This window comes from Budorcas taxicolor, chromosome 4 (genome assembly GCF_023091745.1).
Source record: "Budorcas taxicolor isolate Tak-1 chromosome 4, Takin1.1, whole genome shotgun sequence".
Classification (NCBI taxonomy): Eukaryota; Metazoa; Chordata; class Mammalia; order Artiodactyla; family Bovidae; genus Budorcas; species Budorcas taxicolor.
The window spans coordinates 114,868,351-114,888,849 of record NC_068913.1 but is presented as its reverse complement, the minus strand read 5'-3'; the positions used below and the strand labels follow the sequence as shown (position 1 = coordinate 114,888,849).

The 20,499-nt window shown below is 42.7% G+C and overlaps 1 protein-coding gene across 1 annotated transcript in view; it reads right to left on the bottom strand.

Moving 5' to 3' along the window:
* Positions 1 to 20,499, bottom strand: part of LOC128046576 (GTPase IMAP family member 8-like) — an 85,924-nt gene that overhangs the window by 30,692 nt on the left and 34,733 nt on the right. Inside the window, exon 4 of the mRNA XM_052638707.1 lies at positions 13,003 to 13,586. Coding sequence (XP_052494667.1) covers positions 13,003 to 13,586 — 584 coding nt within the window. The remainder of the gene's footprint in view (positions 1 to 13,002; positions 13,587 to 20,499) is intronic.

Genomic DNA, 20,499 nt, shown 5'->3' with positions numbered 1-20,499 from the left:
GGAACCAGTCTGTTGTTCCATGTCCCGTTCTAACTGTTGCTTCCTGACCTGCATAGAAGTTTCTCAAGAGGCAGGTCAGGCGGTCTGGTATTCCCATCTCTTTCAGAATTTTCCACAGTTTATTGTGATCCACATAGTCAAAGCCTTTGGGATAGTCAATAAAGCAGAAATAGATATTTTTCTGGAACTCTCTTGCTGTTTCAATGATGCATGCTAATGCTTCACAAAATATGGAAAAATCTGAATAATCAGTTTCCACTATTTTAAAAAATATTAATAGATTTTTTCAAAAGATGACAGCCTTGTCAACAAATGGATTGTCCATATCCTATCACTTCTCCAATTTTCCAAAAAAGGTTTAGTCACTAGACAATAACATCTTACACAATAGAAGTCCAGGTAATTAGAGTTGAGAACAGTCTCTCCTCTTCTAGGGGAAAGGAAGCAGGAAGGCAGAGGAATAAAGCAATCAGATGTGGTCCTAAGCTTTTCTCTCCAAGTTCAGGAAACAAGAGGTATATTAGATAGTGAAGTTCTGGTCACTTCTTGCATTGTGGTCTAGGGAGTGCCCTCTGGAAAAAACTTTCAAACATGGATGTCACCTTACGTTCTTGTTTCAAGGATGGAAATACTTTCCTTTTGTATCTGCTTTGGTGACTCCCCAGTACTTTCTAGTATTTGTTCTTTGTAGTTTATTTCAAAGTTTATCTGTAGGATATTTAGTATGTTACAAGACTGTACTTTTGGAACCAGATTCAGGCACTGAGGTTCTATTTTCTTGACCCTTCCTTGGTTCATGTATAGAATGAGGAAGAGTTTAGGACTGTAGGAAAGTTTGGTTGGGAATCGTCAAAAGAATCCGCCATACCGTTGAGAATGAGGTCTCTCTAGAGCGAGAAGTGTGCGGCAAGTTCACCCCAGCTCATATGGCAGGTGCTGCTGGACATCAGCTCACTAGCATTTGTCCCCCCCTCATTACTAACAAAACTACACTTTTGCTTATCACAGCAACGGACCCATGTGAAATACTGAGTTGTTCTGTGTTTCTCATAGCTGGGGTAAGCATATGACCAGGAGGTGGTAGAAGAAGCCCTGTGGGTTGGCTTTGCTTTTGCAGTAGAAGCGCCATCCTGTCTTCCTTCTTGTGTCTGTTCTTTCTGCCTGCAGTTCTGACCTGAGGCTGAAGCTGAAGCAGCCATCTTGCCACTCTGAGGACAAAAGATACCATAATGGGTGGAAGAAAAAAATCAAGTTCTTTGGATAGTTACATCAGCCCTGGAGTACCAGCTGTAAACTCCTTGTATCAAAATTGAACCCTTTGTTAAGCTACTTTAATAAAGTTGTATTTCCTGCAACCACATGAAATATCACCCTCTAGCTGATATTCCAGGGCTGAATGAGAGCCACTGCCTGACCAGCCACAGAGAACGTAGACCATCTGGAGCTGTGGTCAAGTCAGTTGAGGAGCCCCTGAAAGGGCACTGCCTGGAGTGGGAAATCAACTCACTTGGTGCCTTTACACCAGCTTGTGGACTTTCTTGTTGGGGACCAGCAGGCCTTCAGAGGCTTGACAGACGTGAGACATCACCCAGCAAGTAGGGGAGACAGAGGCTGAGGCTGGAGACCCCATATGCACGTGCATGTGTGCGTGTTCAGTTGTGTCTGACTCTTTGTGATTCTATGGACTGTAGCCCTCCGTCCATGGAATTTCCCAGGTAAGAATACTGAAGTGGGTTTCCATTTCCTTCTCCAGGGAATCTTCCTAACCCAGGGATCGAATCTGTATCTCCTGCATTGACAGGGAGATTCTTTACCACCGGCACCACCAGGGGAGCCTGGAGAACTCCATCTTTCTCCACAAACCAGTGTCACATAAGGCGTTGAAAGTCCATGGGAAGAAATAAATACAATGGTTGCAGAAACTGTCTGAGTCACCTACATGGAGACTGGACTGTATCTAAAGGGGCCATTTCTTTTTTTTTTCCTTCCCTAAGTCTTTACTGAATTTGTTACAGTATTGCTTTTCTTTTATGTTTTGGTTTTTTGGCTGCAAGTCATGTGGGATCTTTAGCTCCCTGGCCAGGGATCAAACCCCCACCACCTGCATTGGAAGGCAAAGTCTTATCAACTGGACCACGAGGGAAGTCCCTAAAGGGGCTCGTTAATACATCAGATTGGACTGGTTTTTACATGAGAGCAAACATTTAATTCTGTGTTTTCTCTGGAAATAATGGATAAGACCTAGGAAAGATTATGAAATTTGAGACAATGGAAACATATACTTTTTCTCTCTATTCCCTAAACATAGTATATGTTTAATTTTGCCACAGAGGCCATTTCCAGTGGATTCGAAATTGTTCCGCAGGGAGTGACTGACTTATAGTCTCAGAGGACTCATTTCCATACACTTGTTCAAAACTTTAGGTTTTAAAGGCAACTATTACCTCAAGAAGAATTAAACCTAAACAACATTTTCCCGTCTCATTATCTTTTATCACAAATCCTATATCAACAATATGAAGCTTAAGAAAAGTTCAGTTCAGTTCAGTTGCTCAGTCATGTCCAGCTCTTTGCAATCCCATGGACTGCAGCACGCCAGGCTTCCCTGTCCATCACCAACTCCAGAAGTTTGCTCAAACTCATGTCCATCGAGTCAATGATGCTATCCAACCATCTCATTCTCTGTGGTCCCCTTCTCCTCTTGCCTTCAATCTTTCCCAGCATCAGAGTCTTTTCAAATGAGTCAATTCTTTGCATCAGGTGGCCAAAATATTGGAGTTTCAGGCCTTCCAATGAATATTCAGGACTGATTTCCTTTAGGATGGACTGGTTTTATCTTCTTGTAATCCAAGAGACTCTCAAGAGTCTTCTCCAACACCAAATACAAAAGCGTCAATTCTTCGGCACTCAGCTTTCTTTATAGTCCTAATCTCACATCGATACATGACTACTGGAAAAACAAGAGCTTTGACTAGATAGACCTTTGTTGGCAAAGTAATGTCTCTGCTTTTTAATATGCTGTCTAGGTTGGTCATAACTTTTCTTCCAAGGAGCAAGCATCTCTTAATTTCATGGCTGCAGTCACCATCTGCAGTGATTTTGAAGCCCCCCAGAATAGTATCTGTCACTGTTTGCCCACCTATTTGCCATGAAGTGATGGGACTGGTTGCCATGATCTTAGTTTTTTGAAGGTTAAGTTTTAAGCCAACTTTTTCCACACTTTTCTTTCACTTTTCATCAAGAGGCTCTTTATTCTTCTTTATTTTCTGATCATAATGACAAAAGCAGAAATTACTTCTAGGAAAATATGCTTCCATCTGGAAACTAAAATGGCGCATTGTATTAAACAACTCTGGTTGAAAACAAAAATACAAACTGACTCTTTAGAATTTCTTAAAGATCATAATAATGAAAACACTAAATATCAGAAGCTGTAGGCTTCCTTGAAAGAAGTGACCAGAGTAAAATGCATTGCACCAAAAACTTTTTCAATAAAAGTAAAAGAAAGAAAGGGCTTCCCTGGTGGCTCAGCTGCTAAAGAATCTGCCTGCAATGTTGGGAGACCTGGGTTCAATCCCTGGGTTGGGAAAATGCCCTGGAGAAGGGAAAGGCTATCTACTTCAGCATTCTGGCCTGGAGAATTCCATGGACTATACAGTCCATGGAGTTGCAAAGAGTTGGATACGAGTGACCTACTTTTACTTTCACAAGAAAGAAAATAAATTCTCACTTAAAAAACAAAACCTGCAAAAAGTAAAGTAAGGTAAATTAAAAGCAAGTACAAGTACAAAAGACAAAACCTTATGTATTAGCAAATAGATGCCAACACCACCATTAAGAATGTGATACTTCATGACCAAGAGAGATAGAAAACAAAGAGGTTGGTTGAATATTGGGAAATCTGTTAATGTCATTCACTCAATTATTTTCATGGATGATTTCTTAAAAGTCTTTAATAAAATTCAATAGCCATTCATGATAAAACCCCTCAAAAAATAGTGATTAGGGGATACTCGCTTAATATGATTACACACCACAGACAAACACAAATACTTGTAATACCCTGCTGTAGTTCAGCTGCTATCTTACTTGCCTAATTGAGAAACACTCAGGGTGGGTGTGATATCTGGTCGGGAAGATCCTTTGGAGTAGGAAATGACAACCCACCCAAGTGTGCTTGCCTGGAAAATTCCATAGACAGAGGAGCCTGGTGGGCTGCAGTCCATAGGGCTTCAAAGAGTCTGACACAACTGAGCGGACACACACATGCACAAATGAAGAGATTTCCAGGAAGAAAGCAAGCATTCCCATGCACTACTATTCAATGGTATAATGGAGGTTTTAGCAAACAAAGCAATCAATTAGGGGCATAAGAATACAGGGAGGCATGTATGGCCCTGTGGGGCTCCTGGGCCCAAGGCCTTTGTATCCCCTCTTTCTCTGATCACAGGAAACAGCCTTCACTCAGCCTCCATGACCTTCCCTGAGCTCCAGTGGGCAGATTCAAGCAGTTGTCAATTAGGGAAGGAAGGAATTGGGAAACCAGAGAAATAGTCAAGAGGAGCCTTGGGGTAAGGTTTTGCTTCCCCATCAAAGGATACACACAGTAACGCCTTTGTGTTTGTTTACAGATACTGAAACCACTCCTGGTGGCAGAAGTTAACGATTAACCATGGTATGTTCCCCACAGCTTGTAGACCCTAGACCAGTTGGACCTGAAGGACGATGATGCTGACCCTTGCTTACCTCGCCACCAACCCATCAGAAGACCGTCCAAGAGCTGATCACGCCCTCTTTGGACAATAAAACTTCTCACTGTCTTCCCCAAGTGGGGATAGAGGGCTTTGAAGGCATGAGGCCACTGTGTCCCCTTTTGCCTGGCAAAGCCACGAAACGCTCCTTTTCTACCCAAAACTCTGTCTCCAAGATTTGACTCAGCATTGGTGTACAGAGAAGCTGAGCTTTCTGTGGTGACCCAAGGACAACAGAGCAGATAAAACCAAGGCGGGTCTTGGAATGCAGGAACAGAAAACCAGACCCTTATCATCCTTCCCTCCCCCGTGTTGTAACTATTAATGGATTTCAGGTCCTCCTGAGCAGTATAACCTGTCTCCCTTCCTACCTCATATGGTGAAAGCATTTGCCTTACTCTTCCCCCCAACCCAGTATATGTGACTCATCTAGTCAGCAAATGACCCACAAGATCCCTATCCCACTCCTTGCACTCTGGGTATAAAAGCAGACTAAGGACCCCTGTTTAACATCAGTTCTCCCTTGAGCTGGCCCGCTGTTGCAACAGCGTCTCCCACTCTAATAAACTTTATTTCCCTTTCATTCTGTCTCATGTCTGGAAATTCTTTTCCAACCTGCGCCTGGACCATGGCACCTTCTGCATCATAAGTGGAGAAGTGAGAAGCTGGGATACATCCATAAGATGGAACACTATGCAGCAATAAAGGAGAACAAGCTCTTGGCATATACAACTTGAATGACTCCCCAAATCATTATGCTAAATGAATGAAGTTAGTCTCAAAAGGGACTTTGTTTTCCTTATCTCTAGATTCTCAGTGTCTAGTATAAAACCTACCAGCCAGTGCAAACAACCAATCAATGTCAATAAAAAGATGAACAGGCACAAACTTCCAAAACTCTTGAGAGAAGGAAATAAGCTTCATTCTTCTATTGCACTAATCACAGTGCATAGTATTAATCTGTTTGTCTATCCTGGGAGGCAATGGGCACTACTGCCCTCAGCATATGTCACATGGGCTACTCTTCCCCGTGATGCTCAAGAGCAGAACCGGTTTTCTTAGAAGAAATCTAAGAATTGGAATTTGAGGATTTGGGAGGCAGTTCTTCCTGGGTTACTAGATCAGCTTTGCAAAATTTCCTAATTGTCTTATCTCGAGCAAGTTATTTAAGCTTTCTATGTTTTTATATTTCCTTCTGTAATAGAAGGTAATCAATCATAATTTCTGGAAAGTTGGGAGAATTAGAAAAGTACTCACTTAAAGTACTCAGGACAGTGTCGGGCACACAGGAAGCACCTGGAAGTTGTTAGCTGTGATGATCACCAGTTCATTTTACAGAGGAGGGAGCAGATATCCAGATGTGGTTAAGGACTTGCCAGAGGTTACAGTAAGAGTGGCAGAACCAACCGTGCTTGTGCAAGTCACGACTGCTTTAAGCCTCTGTCACTTGAGCTGCAAAATGAGGGGGTTGGACAACATCTTCTCTAAAGAGCTTCCAGTTCTACAGTTCTCATTCTACTAACTGGCAGCCTAGGACTTAAAGAACTAATTTACCTGCCTGAATGGTCTAGTGGTTTCCCCTACTTTCTTCAATTTAAGCCTGCATTTGGCAATAAGGAGTTCATGATCTGAGCCACAGTCAGCTCTGTGTCTTGCTTCTCCATTTCAGCTTCTCCATCTTTGGTTGCAAAGAATATAATCAATCTGATTTCAGTATTGACCATCTGGTGATGTCCATGTGGAGAGTCTTCTCTTGTGTTGTTGAAAGAGGGTGTTTACTATGACCAGTGTGTACTCTTGGAAAAACTCTGTTAGTCTTTGACCTGCTTCATTCTGTACTCCAAGGCCAAATTTGCCTGTTACTCCAGGTATCTTTTGACTTCCTGCTTTTGCATTCTAGTCCCCTATAATGAAAATGACATCTTTTTGGGGTGTTAATTCTAGAAGGTCTTAGAGGCCTTCATAGAACCACTCAACTTCAGCTTCTTCAGTGTTTCTGGTCAGGGCATAGACTTGGGTTACTGTGATACTGAAGGGTTTGCTAAGGAAACAAACAGAGATCATTCTGTTATTTTTGAGATGGCATCCAAGTACTGAATTTCAGACTCACTTTTTTATCCTATGATGGCTACTGCATTTCTTATAAGGAATTCTTGTCCACAGTAGTAGATATAATGGTCATCTGAGTTAAATTCCCCCATTCCAGTCCATTTTAGTTTTCTGATTCCTAAAATGTCAATGTTCACTGTTGTGATCTCCTGTTTGAACACTTCTAATTTGCCTTGATTCTGGATCTAACATTCTATGTTCCTATGCAACATTGCTCTTTACAGCATTGGACTTTACTTGCATCACCAGTCACATACACAACTGGGTATTTTTGCTTTGGAAGTGATGGGATTCCAGTTGAGCTATTTCAAATCCTAAAAGATGATGCTTTGAAAGTGCTGCACTCAATATGCCAGCAAATTTTGAAAACTCAGCATTGGCCACAAGACTGGAAAAGGTCAATTTTCATCCCAATCCCAAAGAGAGGCAATGCCAAAGAATGTTGAAACTACTGCACAATTGTACTCATCTCACACGCTAGTAAAGTAATGCTCAAAATCCTCCAAGCGAGGCTTCAATGGTATGTGAACTGTGAACTTACAGATGTTCAAGCTGGTTTTAGAAAAGGCAGAGGAAGCAGAAATCAAACTGCCAACATCCATCGGATCATCAAAAAAGCAAGAGGGTTCCAGAAAAACATCTACTTCTACCCTATTGACTACACCAAAGCCTTTGATTGTGTGGATCACAACAAACTGTGGGAAATACTTCAAGAGATGGGAATACCAGACCACCTGACCTGCCTCTTGAGAAACCTGTATGCAGGCCAGGAAGCAACAGTTAGAACTGGACATGGAACAATAGGCTGGTTCCAAATAGGAAAAGGAGTACCTCAAGGCTGTATATTGTTACCCTGCTTAGTTAACTTCTATGCAATGCACATCATGAGAAATGCTGGGCTGGATGAAGCACAGCTGGAGTCAAGATTGCTGGGAGAAATATCAATAACCTCAGATAACGCAGATGACACCACCCTTATGGCAGAAAGTGAAGAAGAACTAAAGAGCCTCTTGTTGAAAGTGAAAGAGGAGAGTGAAAAAGTTGACCTAAAACTTAACATTCAGAAAACTAAGATCATGGTTTCCAGTCCTATCACTTCATGGCAAATAGATGGGGAAACAATGGAAACAGTGATGATTTTACTTTTGGGCTCCAAAATCACTGCAGATGGTGACTGCAGCCATGAAATTAAGAGATACTTGCCCCTTGAAAGAAAAGCTATGACCAACCTGGACAGCATATTAGAAAGCAGAGACATTACTTTGCCATCAAAGGTTCATCTAGTGAAAGCTTTGGTTTTTCCAGTAGTCATGTATGGATGTGAGAGTTGGACTGTAAAGAAAGCTGAGTGCTGAAGAATTGATGTTTTTGAACTATGGTGTTGGAGAAGACTCTTGAGAGTCTCTTTGACTGAAACGAGATCCAACCAGTCCATCCTAAAGGAAATCAGTGCTGAATATTCGTTGGAAGTCCTGAAGCTGAAGCTGAAACTCCAATACTTTGGCCACCTAATGTGAAGAACTGACTCATTGGAAAAGACCCTGTTGCAGGGAAAGATTGAACTCAGGAGGAGAAGAAGACAACAGAGGATGAGGTGGTTGGATGGCATCACTGACTCAATGGACATGAGTTTGAGCAAACTTCAGAGGTTGGTGATGGACAGGGAAGGCTGACATGTTGCAGTCCATGTGATTGCAAAGAGTTGGACACGACTGAGCAACTGAACTGAACTGACCAGGCTGAATGCCTTTTTTATTGTTTGGAAATGACTGACTACACAGCATCAGTAAATTGGTTAAAAAAAAAAAAAAAAAAAAAGACAGACACCGGAGTGGGAGACTCTTCTGCTGCATTAATAATATACATATATTATCTATCTATCTATCTGTATTGATATATGTGTGTTTGTGTATATTGGAGAGGGGCATGGCCACCCACGTCAGTATTCTTGCCTGGATAATCCTCATGGACAGAGGAGCCTGGTGGGCTACAGTCCATGGGGTCCCAAAGAGCTGGACATGACTGAGCGACTAAGCACATATGTGTATGTGTGTGTGTGTATAGTTGCTCAGTCATGTCCAACTCTTTGCACCCCATGGACTGCAGCACACCAGGCTTCCGTGTCCTTCACCTTCTCCTGGAGCTTGCTCAAACTCATGTCCATTGAGTGAGTGATGCCATGCAACCATCTCATCCTTTGTTGTTCCCTTATCCTCCTGCCTTCAATCTTTCCCAGCATCAGGCTCTTTTCTAATGAGTCAGTTCTTCGCAACAGGTGGCCAAAGTATTGGCCCTTCAGCTTCAGCTTCAGTCCTTCCAAAGAATATTCAGGCTGTTTTCCTTTAGGTTTGACTGATGTGATCTCTGTGTAGCCCAAGGGTCTCTCAAGAGTCTTCTCCAACACCACAGCTCAAAAGCATCAATTCTTTTGTGATCAGCCTTCTTTACAGTCCAACTCTCACATCCATACATGACTACTGGAAAACTCATAGCTTTCTCTATACAGACCGTTGTTGGCAAAGCGATATCTTTGCTGTTTAATACACTGTCTAGATTTGTCATACCTTTCCTTCCATGGAGCAAGCATCTTCTAATTTCATGGCTGCAGTCATCATCCACAGTAATTTTGGAGCCCAAGAAAATAAAATGTGTCACTGTTTCTACTTTTTCCCTTTCTACTTGAGATGAAGTGATGGGACCAGATGCCATGATCTTTGTATTTTGAATGTTGAGTTTTAAGCCAGCTTTTTCACTCTCCTCTTTTACTCTCATCAAGAGGCTGTTTAGTTCCTCTTTGATTTCTGGCATAAGGGTGGCATCATCTGCGTATCTGAAGTGATTGATATTTTCTTGGCAATCTTGATTCCAGCTTGTGCTTCATCCAGCCCAGCATTTCTCATGATGTTCTCCACATATAAGTAAAGTAAACAGGGTGACAGCATACAGCCTTGTCGTACTCGTTTCCCAATTTTGAACCAGTCTGTTGTTCCATGCAAGGTTCTAACTGCTGCTTCTTGACCCACAAACAGATTTCTCAGGAGACAGGTGAGGATGTCTGGTATTCCCAACTCTTGAAGATGACAGTTTGTTGTGATCCACACAGTCAAAGTCTTCACCATAGTTAATGAAGCAGAATTAGATGTTTTTTTTGAACTCCCTTGCTTTCTCTATGATCCAACAGATGTTGGCAATTTGATATCTGGTTCCTCTGCTTTTTGTAAACCCAGCATGGAAAATTGTAAATATTATTATATATTTATTATATACGTGTATATATATCATGCATATCTTTTTAAAAAGTCACGTGCCTTAAGTATCAGGGAAGGGAGCCAAATCCTTGGTAATTAGTAAAGCTAGTGGAGGTGATAGAATTCTGGCCGAACTCTTTAAAATTCTGAAAGATGATGCTGTTAATGTGCTGCACTCAGTGTACCAGCAAATCTGGAAAACTCAGCAATCGCCACAGGATTGGGAAAGGTCAGTTTTCATTCCAATCTCAAAGAAAGTGAGTGCTAAAGTATGGCGAATAATTACATTGAATATATTTCAATCCATTCTTGGATGTGTCTCAGGGACATTTACACTGCACATTCTTATTACAAAACAAGTATTCATGTACCCATGTTCACATTATTTTGATGAAATGATTAAAGTAATGAGATGGGAAATAAATAGCAGAACGATTTTCTTTGTCTCATCTACAGCATTAACCTGGGATGCAAGAATAAGAATAACTGAATGTATTTATACTGAAAATTACCACTGCAGCTAGCTTGTTTTCTTTTTTCATCTTAAGCCTGAATTTAACTTTCTTTGAGGGGTATGCATGGTTCTTTGGTTGAATATTTGCTTGTGTTGTAATACAATACAACACAAGTTTTAATATAATAAATACAATATTACATTATTAATTAACAATTTCTTATAATTTACATTATAATATTACATTACTAATGCAATATTGTATTTATTGTAATACAATAAAGTTGTAATACAATAGCATGTTAAATTCACACCTAACAATTTTGATTGAGACACTGATGATGAAAACCGTAGAGACCAAGTCCTCCCACATTCTGCAGAGTGAAACAGAATCTGTCCACTCAGAGTGACTGCCTCTGCTGGAGCCCTGTGCTTCTTTGCCAAGTGCTTCTCATATCTTTGAGCCTTTGCTAAGTTCCCGGGTGGCTCAGATGGTAAAGTGTCTGCCTACTATGGGGGAGATCTGGGTTCAATCCCTGGGTCAAGAAGATCCTCTGGAGAAGGACATGGTGACCCACTCCAGTACTCTTGCCTGGAAAATCCCATGGACAAAGGAGCATGGTAGGCTATAGTCCATGGGGTCACAAAGAGTCGGACACAACTGAGTGACTTCACTTCACTTTAGCGACGGAACAACAACAGCAATATTTTCTTTCCAATAGTATGTTAGTTTCTACCGTACAGCAAAGTGAGGCAGCTATAGATAGACAGCAGCTGTGTTAAAGGTATAGTCCTGTTTGTTTGGGGGAAGTCAGGGCAAGGCATATGTCCTCTTTTAGACAGAATGGGTGAGGACATGAAGAAGATGATTTTAAGATGACCAAGCAAGGAGAGTTGGCATAGGTCACATGTGACCTCCAGACCATGTTGGAAGAACATGGGAATGTGCTTGGGGAAAGCCTACAATTACTAGGTGAAGAGGACCCATTGGAAGAGGAGAAAAGGGACAGGAATGTCTCTACTTTATCCATAGATTTAAAAGAATTTTTGTAGCAGGAAAGCCACAAAGGTCTCAGAAACCTTGGTTACACATAATTTCTACCAGTACATAATGATGAATCCAAGGAGAATGTAGACTTTGACTGACAGAGGGGTTGAGAATGTGGCTCAAACCTTCCGGGGGAAAAAGGGGATGGGAGATGTCTGGAGGGTGGACCAAGTCTACACCAAAATCATCTTGGACTTTCACAAAAAAACTGAAATTCATCCCTGTGTTCTTAGAAGGAGTAGTGGTGCTCTCCAAGGGGCGGTGGAGGGGGGAATTCAATTTGCACAAATATGAGAGAACAGAAAATTTTTATTAAAATAACAATAAGCAAACAATTCATCTGCATGGGGCAGCTGTTAGTTTCACAGGAAAAGGAGAGAACTGGTTATTCAGCAAACTGGTTGTTGTTGGTCGAAGATTTCCTACAGATACATCTGAATACACCAAGCATTATTCTCTTATCTGTTGAATATCTTTTGGAACTTTTGGCATTTCAAGTAGTTGAGTTCTGAAAAATCTATTTGCCAGAGAACTCTTTGTTCATAATGGTCAGTTGATAAGGAACCCTTTGAGGCCTTCAGTAAAATTATAAGTGAACAAATTTTCACTCATCTAGAAGGATTTCTATCAGTACCTCCTTCTGTAAGCTTAACTAAAGGAAAGAATCGATCTTTCTAATAAACTAAAAGGGTAAGATGATCAGCGCCATCTAAAGACAAAATAAGTGAGAAAGCTGTAGGGGAAGATCACCCACCAATCTAGAAAGAATCTAGACGAGAAATCTCGTCTAGAGATAAGGAGAGAAAGCTCGGGGGCATCTTCTTTGGTCTCCTGCATTCTCTGTCTTGGTGTCTCTGAGAAAGAATTCACAAATAGGGAGTGTCAATACTTTCTGCTTTGGAGTTTCACAAGTTGAGAATTTATCCCTTCCCTGTTAAATCAATCAAACATATACCAATTATCAATAGTGAACTTACTCTCCTTAGCCCTGAGAGTCTCAGAGAAAAAGGAGAATTCTCTGAGTTACATGGGGCAGGACCACCCGAGAATATGCAGAAAATATAGACATATTTTCATGAAGTTTAATCCTTAAACAGAGAGAAGACAAAGGAAGCAACCTGGAACAAGGTAAAGATGATTTCAAGTATCTTATTCTGACTCAAAACATCATCTCTGGCTGTTTGCTGCCTTGAAATCCAGTAAGCTTCCCTTTCTGCCAATTGCCTTTCCATTTCCACCTTCTGCTCTTGCTGTTCTAGTTCATCCTTCAGCTTTCTGATTTCCTCTTCGAACTCCTGTTTTATCTGAGCTTTCGCTCTCTCAAGCTCTGCTCTGTAATATTCTTGTAACACTTGGATTTGCTTCTGAATCTCCTCCTCGGTCTTCTGATACAGGCTATTCGTGTAGTATCTCCCCTTGCACTTGTTCACCACATCCTGGACCAGGGCCAGCAGCTGCTCCCTCTGGTCCTCCTGCTCAGCTCCTGTGGCCTTGTTGTTGAAAACACAGTAGCGATTTCTGAACTTGAGAATCAGCTCTTGGATGGCTGTAGGAGCTTGCTTTAAGTAATCACGGAAATCCATGCCATCTAAGTCATCTTTCCGGGTGAATAAGAGAATCATGTGTTCCCTAGCTCTCTCTCCAAACATTGTCAGGATCTTCTCTGTGGCTTTCTGGTCTTCCAGTGTGTAACGGCCCAGTGGGATGACCAGGAGCAGAGCATGAGGCCCCGGGGAGGTCAGCACCATGCAGCGGGTAATCTCCTTGACAGTCTCAGCATCTGGGACCTCCGTGTCAAAGAGGCCAGGTGTGTCCACGACGACAACTTCTCTCCCCTTCCAGGTGCTGCTTCCTTTCTCACAGTGCTTGGTGATGGATACAGCCGAAAAGCTAGACAGAAACACTTTCTTTCTGAGGATGTTGTTTCCTGTTGCGCTTTTTCCTGCCCCAGTCTTACCCACTAAGACAAGTCTCAGCTGGGAATCTCCGGAGTTTGCAAGCCCTGGAACATAAGGAAACAGAAGACCCAGTGTTAGAATGAACTTCAAATGTCTCCCCTGCAAGGCTCCTGCTCACTGAATAAATATTCAACCCTGACTATTCATTGGAAGGACTGATGCTGAAGCTGAAGCTCCAATACTTTGGCCACCTGATGCAAAGAGCAGACTCACTGGAAAAGATTCTGATGCTGGGAAAGGTTGAAGGCAAAAGGAGAAGGGGGTGGCAGAGGATAAAATGGCTAGACAGTATCACGAAATCAATGGACATGAATTTGAGCAAACTCCAGGAGAGAGTGGAGGACAGAGGATCCTGGCAAGCTGCACTCCATGGGCATGACTTAGCAACTGAACAGGAATAACAACAAATGTTTTTCAGGATCCCTTTCAGCTCTTACTCTGACCTTGTGGAAGCAAACAGCTCATAGAGGAGGAAACAATGTGATTAAGAAGAGGACTCTGAGTTGCTACCAGAAGCTGTTCTTCATAACATAGGAGGTAACACAAAATTGACTATGCATATTCAACTTCCTAGGAAAGTTGAAAGTTAATATCAGAGCAGTAGAGCACAGCAATTGAAACCTGAATTTAAACACCAAATCATCTACCAGCTCTTTCTGTGCTGGTATTCAGCAAGTCTCTGCATATCTCTGCAATGTCAAAGTCCTCTGGATTTGTCAGGCATAGACCCAGGACCAGAGGGAAGGCAACTGACAATCACATGTGAAAGCTTGTTTTTCTGAGAAAGCAAACTTTGCTGTCGGGCCCTTGAACTTAAGGGTCTGATTCCTGCACGAGGAATTCTATGTTATATTTACCCATTTCTGCTTTGAGACAATGCCTACATTATCCCATGTACAACATTATAGACACTGTTACCAACTCCAGGTTATTTTCAGAGCCATCACCATTCACCCAGGTCCTCAGACTGGAAAGCTAGGAGTCACCCTTGACTCCCCTCTTTCCCCACTTTCCAGACCCAACCCATCAGCATGTTCTCTTGGCTCCAAATCTGTTTGCCTGTCTCTGGTTTGAAGATCATCATTCCAGGCCAGATTCCATCACCACCGCTGCCTCAGCAGTCTCCTAACAGATGTCTCCACGTCTGCTTTGTTCCTTTCAGTCTATTCTGTGAGGTGGGCTAACCTTGAAAAAATATCAGTCAAATAGGACCAGGAACTTGCAGAAACCCCTCCTGTGATGTCCAGAAAAATCTGTAGTTAATCTCCAGCTCCCACACACTTTCTGATGAAGTGTTTGCTGCTCCCTGAATCCCTAAGGCAGAGTTTTCCCCATTTCAGAACCAGAATCCCGGGATAAAAGAAGTAAATTTCCCAATGCTGCAAACACTGGATATGGGATGGCTAAGATTTATCTAAGACAAAATGTACATAAGAATTCAGAGTATTCTTAATAGTTAGCTTCACAGTAGAAGGTCCAACCTAAGGAGATCCCAGGGCATTGGTTGGCCTTAGAGAGAGGGTGTAGGAAATTCATGGCCTGACAGTGAAAATGCACCAAGGCCAGTGCCAATACCATAACCATTGGCCAATGCTGATAATGAATGGATGGCAACCTCTGAAGATGGCAGCCATAGCTTCGAAGGAGTCCATCTCTGCACTCATGCCTGGGGAAGGTGGATTCTCAGCTCCTCTCATCAGGATGCTGAGTCTGTTTCTCCAACCCTTCAGTCTGACTGGGCCATGTGACTTGCTTTGGATCATAGGATCATGGAAACATGGTTAAGCAGAGAATGCAAAAGGACTGACATATTGTGCTTGGCCTTCTCTTTCTGATTTTTGGAACCCTACACCTGCCCTGGACTAGCCTACTTGATGAGGGGCACAAGGCCCTGTTACCCTGTCTGCCTGGCCAACCCAGAGCTTGCTGACCACCAGACATGTCTGTGAGGCTACCCAAGATTCTTGTGTTGCATCCTGAACCACCAGCCGAGCACCCACACATGAGTCAGTCTGGCTGAGATTAGCCAGGTTGGTGCAGACCCAAGCACAGCCCAAATGAGTGACCCTCAAAATTAAGAGTCAAGTAAATTGTTGCTGTTTTAGGTTCCTAAATTGCAGAGTGATTTGCTAAACCAGCAAAAGCTCAAATGATAAAATCTATTCCTAGGACAAAGGGGTAGAGGGAGGGTTATATGAGAAAGGGAGTGATTAGTCTGTTGAGTTTGTTGCTTAGAGTGAGGCCACTGGGAGCAAGGAAATTAGGGGCCTGAATGAGGCATTGATCACCCCCATGTTCCTTCTTCCCAGTCCTCTCAGGCTGAAGAGAGGGACAGAGAAACCACCTGGGAGGCCACAACCCCTGATTCGTGTGCCCACATGGTAGGAAGTAGCAAGTAAGAAACCTCATCAAGCCCAGGAGCAGTCAGGGTACTGGAACTCTCCTCCTGCTCGCTGTTAAGCTACCTCACAAGGAGGATGCAGAGAGGGTGGAGAGAATGAGAGAGCAGACCAAATGAAGGGAAACTGAGAAATGAGGTTGAAGATGTTTTGCTCTTGTACAGGTTGGCTGGATGACAGGGCAGGAGAGTCCCAGCCCTCCCCACCAAGCCTGGCTGCCCTTCCCAAGCAGCGTCTCACCGTGGCTGGTCCTGGGGTCGCTGAGGTACTGGGCTGCCATTGTGGTTTGGATTCCTGGGAATAAAGAGACAGAACTATGTTATGTCAGGGAAATGCAGAACAAACGGGAAACATCGACCTCCTGTAAACAACACCTTCTCTTTCCTCATAAACTTGCTACTCGGTCTCTCCTCTATTTCTCAATACTTAATTCTGCTCTCAGTCTCATTTTCAGACTGTCAAAATTCTTTACACAGATGTTAGTGCTTCAGGTGCTTCCTTGGCACTGGTTCTGGGTGCCCTTCCCTCCTCTATTCAATTATTGCTCTGAGTGCCATTTATATGTAGTCTGCAGCCTGGACCCTTCCCAGTGTTCGAGCCTTTTCTATCCCAGTCAAATTCTCCATTTGGCAATTTTGTGGGCATCTCAAACCTATTTGGACAAAATGAAACCCTGACTTCCATCCCCAGCCTGGTTCGAATTTCAGTAAGTGGCATCACAAAATGGCTCATGAAGAACCTCGGGGTCATCTCTAAAACACTTTCCTCACTTTCTTACAGTCCATCACCAAATCCTGTAGATTTTAATTCCCCAAATGAAAAATTATCCTTTTCTCCCCATCTCCATGTGAATCCAATGCTATCATTTGATTGCAATGTAGTAGGCTCTCAGATGATACTGTATCTTCAATCCCTCCTCTACTCAATAGTCAGATGCCTTTATAAAATTTATAATCAAAGGATAATTGCTTTACAGCATTGGGTTGGTTTCTACCAAACATCAACATGAATCAGTCATAGGTTTACCATGTTCGCTCCCACTTGAACATCCCTCCCACCTCCCTCCACATCCTGCCCCTCTAGGTTGTTACTGATCCCTGTTTTCAGGTCCCTGAGTCATACAGCAAATTCCCATTGGCTACCTATTTTATATATGGTAATTATATTTCCATGTTACTCTCTCTATACATAGTCAGATGCCTTTTTGATATTTGGCTTTTTTTCTCATTTAGATTTTCTAATAGATTGCTTTTTTTTTTTTTTTTTAATTTTTCAAATAGTTGAAAGCCCTTGGAATGATCCCCAAGGCCTTGCATGATCAATTTCTCTCTCAAAAAGCTTTAATCATACTGGCCTCCTCAGTGTCCCCTGAATCCTCTAAGCTCCCCCCAACTCCTAGATCTTTGAGGAGCACTTGCCCCTCCCCAGAGCACTCCCACCCCCACCCAATGGCCAACTGGTTTCTGCTCAGCGCTGAGGCGTCAGTATTTTGTTATTTCTCCAGAGGGGTCTCTCCACCCACATCATCAACCAACAAGACAGGTTTTGTTCTAACTACACCCAAGAGTTTCTATAGAATACATACCACGATAGGAAGTGGTTTGATTTTTTTTACTGTCTTCTTGTAGACTGCTAGCTTTGTGATGGTGAACCGTCTGTGTCTTGCATACCCCCTTGTTCCTGAGGAAAAAAGCACAGTATTGGACAAAGCATGGATCTCAAAATGTTTGTTTAATAAATTAATTGATTAAAAAATACCCCACTGTTTCTTGCCTCCTCTGTGACTGAGCTTTATATCTTGCTTGCATCTGACTGTGAAAAAACTTATCTTTTCCTTATTAAAAACACATTGCTCTTGAAACATGGCATTACATTTTAGATGTTTTATTTTCTCACTACATTCTAAGGTTGGGCAATGGAGAAAGCCATGTGAAGAATTCTTAGCACAGCAGATTTTAACTAGAACAGGCTGAAAATGCTATTTGCTAAAGATAGAGTCATCTGGTAGAAATGCATCAAATACAAATCTGAAACACTTTCTTTTGAAAGTTGAATAGGAATAAGAGTAGGAAACAGCTTCTTATAAACTGGGAGGTGAAATCACAGAATTTTAAAGAATAAGCTTTGTTCATAAAGCTGATGTTGGTTGTGGACGTTAGGAGAAGGAGTAAGATACCCGAAATAGGAACACACAAGGTTTGGGTTATTTCTTAAAGTCTGCTGTCCAGTCTATGGACTCTGTCTTCAGCATTCTTTAATGCTATTCTGTTTATCCTAGTTCAGATACTAAACCAGAGGACTGACCTTTTCTACACACTGACACTGGATGGCTGAATTCTCCTCCTACTGTTTAAGGAACAGGCATCAGTTGGTCCCCTGCTCCTCCTGAATGGTAGATAGTAATATGGGTTGGTGTCTCCCTCCTCCTGTCTTCTAAAAGCTTCTCTTCCCCAACTCGAGGTGAGGCCCAGGAAGAGGCTGTCCCTGAGGAGGCAGGTCCAAAGCGGCAGCTCTGAGCAGAGAGTTAACTGGGTAACAGACTCACTGGTCCTGCTCTGTGTGCTGATTTTGCAACAGGGGAAGTGCTGAGCTGTGCCTCTTACATCTCTTTGAGCTCTTCTCACCACCAACTTCCCACAGAATGAATTCTGTCTGCTTGGTCAATGCTAATCCTGAAAACTTCAAGTTTTCTTATAAATTCTATGAATGGTGAGAGGAATCATTTGTTTGCACAAGAATCCTCTGAGCCATCACCATGGAAAGAGGCATCAATTTGTAGGGCTCAGCCTTCAAAACAGATTACAGCCTAAAACAGCAAAGAGAAACCCAATGAGAAACATATTCTGAGAGCAAGTTTGCAAGGAGGTTTAAGATATAGATCCAGGGGAGGAGTCCCCGTCCATCAGATCACACATTTCCCTCCCTCGCTCTCACCCCCACAAACACACCTCTTCCCTTACCTAGAAAATCTGGGGCCTGCTCCCTTCTCTTACTTTGAAGACAAGGCTGAACCAGGAGGTGATGCAAAGCTATTAAAAGGAGGAGGCAGGAGGAGACAGGAAGTGAGGGCGGAACCATCCAAACTCTCGCAAAAGACCTGCTGCCCCTGTGATCATCTAGGAGAGTTAGAACTCTTTGCAAAGATGAAACTGTTTTGTGTGGTTCCGTAAGGTTGCCCTGAGCCACATGGGTTATTGAGCTCATGAAATGTAAGAAGTGTAATTGAAGAACTGAATTTTACTTTTTATTCCAAATTGATTAATTGAAAGTTACAGTTGAATGGCCACACCTGCCTAGTCACTACCATATTAGGCCATGCAGAGAGTACAAAAGGGAGGGAAACAAGATGGGTCATGCTGTGAAAGTTGAGAAAAAACTACTGGGTCAAAATCAGAGTGCTGATGCTCAGAGTCTGGCCAAGATGGCAGGGTAGGAAGACCCTGAGCGCAACTCCTCCTATGGGCACGCCAGAATTATAAGCATCTAGAAAATAACTATGATCTAAGAACTAGTAGAAAAGATTTTCCACAGCTAAAGGTAAAAAGAAGGAACCACAACAAGACAGATAGGAGGGAGTAAGGTCAAGACCCACATCCCTAGGTAGGCGACTTGCAAATGGGAAGATAATCAGAACAACAGAGGTTTTCCCCAAGGAGCAAGGGATTGGGCCCCACTTCTGGCTCCCCAGAGAGGGGGGGGGGTCCTGTAGAAAAAAGGTGAGCCACCAAAATATCTGACTTTGTTATGTCATTGCTATGTTGTGTCTGGCTCTTTGTGACCCCATGGACTGTAGTCCGCCAGGCTCCTCTGTCCATGGGATTCTGCAGGCAAGAATCCTGGAGTGGGCAACGATTCCCTGCTCTGGGGGACCTTCCTGATCCAGGATCGAATGCACGTGTTCTGCATTGTGGGCAGATTCTTTACAACTGAGCCACCTGAGAAGCCCCAAAACATGCAACTTTGAAGGCTACAGGGCTTACACATGGGAGAGCGAGAAGGCATGGAAAGCTGACAGCCCACTCTCAAAGGGCATGGACAAAAATCTCTCATGCTCTGAGACCCAGTGCAGAAGCAGTGATATGACAGGAGCCTGAGGGAGACCCATTGCTGATCTTGGAGAGCCGCCCAGAGAGGCAGGAGGCAACTGTATATATATATATGTTCATGGATTGGAAGAATCAGTATTGTGAAAATGTCTGTCATGATACTGTTCTATACTTTCCAAAGTTATCTACAGACTCAATGCAATTTCTATCAAGTAACCAATGGCATTTCTCACAGAATTAGAACACAAAATTTTACTATTTGTATGGGAACACAAATGACCCTGGATAGCTAAAACAATCTTGTCAATAAAATGAACAACATGGAAGAAGCAGACAAATTCTAGGAAAGGTACAATCTCCCAACAGTGAACCAGGAAAAAATCAAATATTTGAATACACCAATAACCAGTTCTATAGTCTCCCTATTGTGAAATCTAACCCAGTCTCCCACTTGACAGGTGGCGATACTGGTAACAATCCACCTGC